Consider the following 2,717-nt stretch of genomic DNA (forward strand, 5'->3'; position numbering starts at 1 on the left):
TACAACAATACAAACACACCATGTACTTTGTTTTTGTTTAAAAGTAGGTGAACTGTCAAAGTTGCCTGTTGTTGTTTTTGTTTTTGCTTTTGGGTTTGTTGTATTTTTCGCCACAACAACCACAAGTGAATTGACAGTTCAAACTGAATAAAAAAAATAATCAGCTGTTTCAACACAGTCACTTTTCTAAGTGTGCCCTGGATGTAAATATTGAAACACGTTTCTTAACTAGCAAAATAAGTCTCTTTATTTGACTTTACTCGTTGACTTCTCTCTAAGCAATCCCCTTTTCAAATCATTACTTTAATTTAAAAGTCAAATTAATATCACTTCAATGACAGATCAATGCCAGTTTATATTTTAAGGAATACGAATAGTACAAAGAATACGAATAGTACAAACAAATGATAATAATAGCTACGATGGAAAAAAAGCTTGGAAAACGACCCAGCGCGGGTTATAGGTCTTGCTGAGTACATTACAATTTGTGTCTAAAAATATCAGAAACACCCTCAAACTCAGAAGTATTCTAAAAAAAACATTTTCAGTGATGTTCGTCAACTTATCGACCTGTAACTTAGTCAGTTTTTGTCCGATCTAACTCTATTCGTCGGCTTGTCTGCACGCATAAGAATACTTGTTTTGTTGAAGAATATTTGGAAATCCTTAAATAAATATTCATTATCTTTAGTACTTGTTTCTATATTGCTTTAATTAAACAAAAAATGATAAATCAAAATATAAATGACTTAAAACTAAATTATAACAGCATTTAAACGTAATCAATATATATATATACTCATAATCTTAAAACGCAACCTTCAACCTTTAGATCAAAAAATAATGCTGTAAAATATTAAAAAAAAAGATTAAAATTTTTCATATTGCAAATTATTTACAAAAAAAAAGAAACCTACCACCGGATCTGCCTTCTTCCAGCACTGATGGAACCACCAAGCCTTGTGACACAAAGTATCACCCTCTGGATGTACACAATTCTCCGAGGCCTTCACTAGCAAATCTCTTAAAGAGCCCGGTATACTTTGGAATAGTGTCTCCAAATGTACATCACCATTATCGTCGACCACACTAAATTCATGGAACAAACAATTCATGTAACATTTTAGAGCTTCATCTTCATGAATTTGACCATCACTGAATTCCTTAATGGCTTCTAAAATATTTAAAGAAATAAATTGAATTAAAATCATTGAGTGAAAATTAGTTAATTAATTTTTCAACAAACCATCAGTTACACCGGTTTTTTCTACACAAGTATCATGGAATGGTTTTGCCATTTTTAATATGACTGGTGGTGGCCACTAAATAAGCAAAAGCACAACAAACATTTAAGTAAAAAAATAAAAACTTCATAGATTTAAAGACTAAAATACGATTTAATAATTGTAAAAATTGATTTTGCCAATATGTAAAGGGTCTTTCATTAAGAGGTTCCTATCTTTAAATTTAAATAAAAAAGTGTATGTGAGATGTAATTGAAATTTGTTGTTCGTTTAAAAGGCCTATCGATGCCATTATGTTTAGAATATAATATCGTACAAATATCCGCCGGGGCATCGCTGGGTGGCGCGCTCAATTTTCGATGACTCTGGCACATAAATCAGGCTGATTTTGATCTTTGAGGGCCGCTGCGATTTGTGGTTTATTCGCATAGATCTGCCATTTAAGAAAACCCCACACCATGCCTTCAAATCGATCGTGCAGTAATCTAATGTGGGATGAGCTGTGTGGTACTTAGTGCTGTCCTGTTGAAACCTCATGTAATTCAACCCTAAAGTAGGCGGTAAGAATCGACCTATAACCCTCACAGTTGACGATAATGGCCTGATCAACGTCGTTCTCAAAAAAATATGTAACGAAGAAAACAATACTGGATCTCAATGTTATGTTTTCTCCGTTATTCGACAATGTTGTTTGTTGAATTTGAAATGGTCCTCACCGTAAAATGGATGAAGTGTGCTCGAAAAGAACAACCATTTTGATAAAACAATTTTATCTTTTGCACATGTTGTTGAACGCTATAACCGACAATGGTGATTTAGAAAAATAAAATGAATAAATAACGTCCAATTCGACAAATGTAGCTGTCAAAGTTCGGAAGTCCCTATTGGATGACCCTTTATGTACATAAATGTATGTAATATTTATGTGTATATGAATGAATCCATAAGAATATTTATGTATTGTAGCTGTATGTACTTACATCAGCATCACGCCTTGGTTGCTGTGCACGCGTCCATGTTGCCGTCAACGACAGGACAATTAAAATTGTATGGAACAATTGCAAACGGTAAAAAGCTTTAAAAGCCATTTCTATTTCCGTCACAAGTGTAGGCTTTTTTTATATTCCTTGTTTCCTTTTTTATATATATGAATATTTGCCTTTTTTTCCAGTGATTTTTATTGTTGAAAAATATCTGCAACAAAAATTTAAAGATTGTTTTAGAAATATTTTTATATATACAGTCATGTAGGTGGGATGTTTTCAAATTATGAAGGAAAATACTAATCCATCAGAATATAAAGCAACTATTTTCAGAAATTTTTAATTTTTTGCTTGTCTGAATATACTAGGTTAGGTCAGGTTTATTTATTATTATGTTTGAATATCCTCCACCCACTATTTGGTTTTAAGAGCCTCTGGGACTGTGCAATGCAATGTTGCCTTTATGTTTAATGGATTTTATTTTAAGAAA

At 32.2% G+C, this 2,717-nt stretch overlaps 1 protein-coding gene across 1 annotated transcript; it reads right to left on the reverse strand.

Moving 5' to 3' along the window:
• Positions 1-828: 828 nt before the first annotated feature.
• Positions 829-2,332, reverse strand: LOC135958398 (pheromone-binding protein-related protein 6-like). Its single transcript, XM_065509305.1, has 4 exons — positions 2,225-2,332; positions 1,247-1,322; positions 918-1,174; positions 829-846 (listed from the first exon to the last, which is right to left on the reverse strand). Exons 1-4 carry the CDS (start codon positions 2,330-2,332, stop codon positions 829-831), a joined length of 459 nt encoding a protein of 152 aa, XP_065365377.1.
• Between the last annotated feature and the right edge of the window lie 385 nt (positions 2,333-2,717).

The sequence above is a fragment of the Calliphora vicina genome, chromosome 1 (genome assembly GCF_958450345.1).
Source record: "Calliphora vicina chromosome 1, idCalVici1.1, whole genome shotgun sequence".
Taxonomy (NCBI): domain Eukaryota; kingdom Metazoa; phylum Arthropoda; class Insecta; order Diptera; family Calliphoridae; genus Calliphora; species Calliphora vicina.

Coding starts and splice junctions, on each gene's coding strand:
- LOC135958398 (XM_065509305.1), bottom strand. CDS start 2,332: ATGGCTTTTAAAGCTTTTTACCGTTTGCAATTGTTCCATACAATTTTA. Junction 1,323..2,224: donor AACCAAGGCGTGATGCTGAT/GTAAGTACATAC, acceptor TTGCTTATTTAG/TGGCCACCACCAGTCATATT. Junction 1,175..1,246: donor AAAAACCGGTGTAACTGATG/GTTTGTTGAAAA, acceptor TAAATATTTTAG/AAGCCATTAAGGAATTCAGT.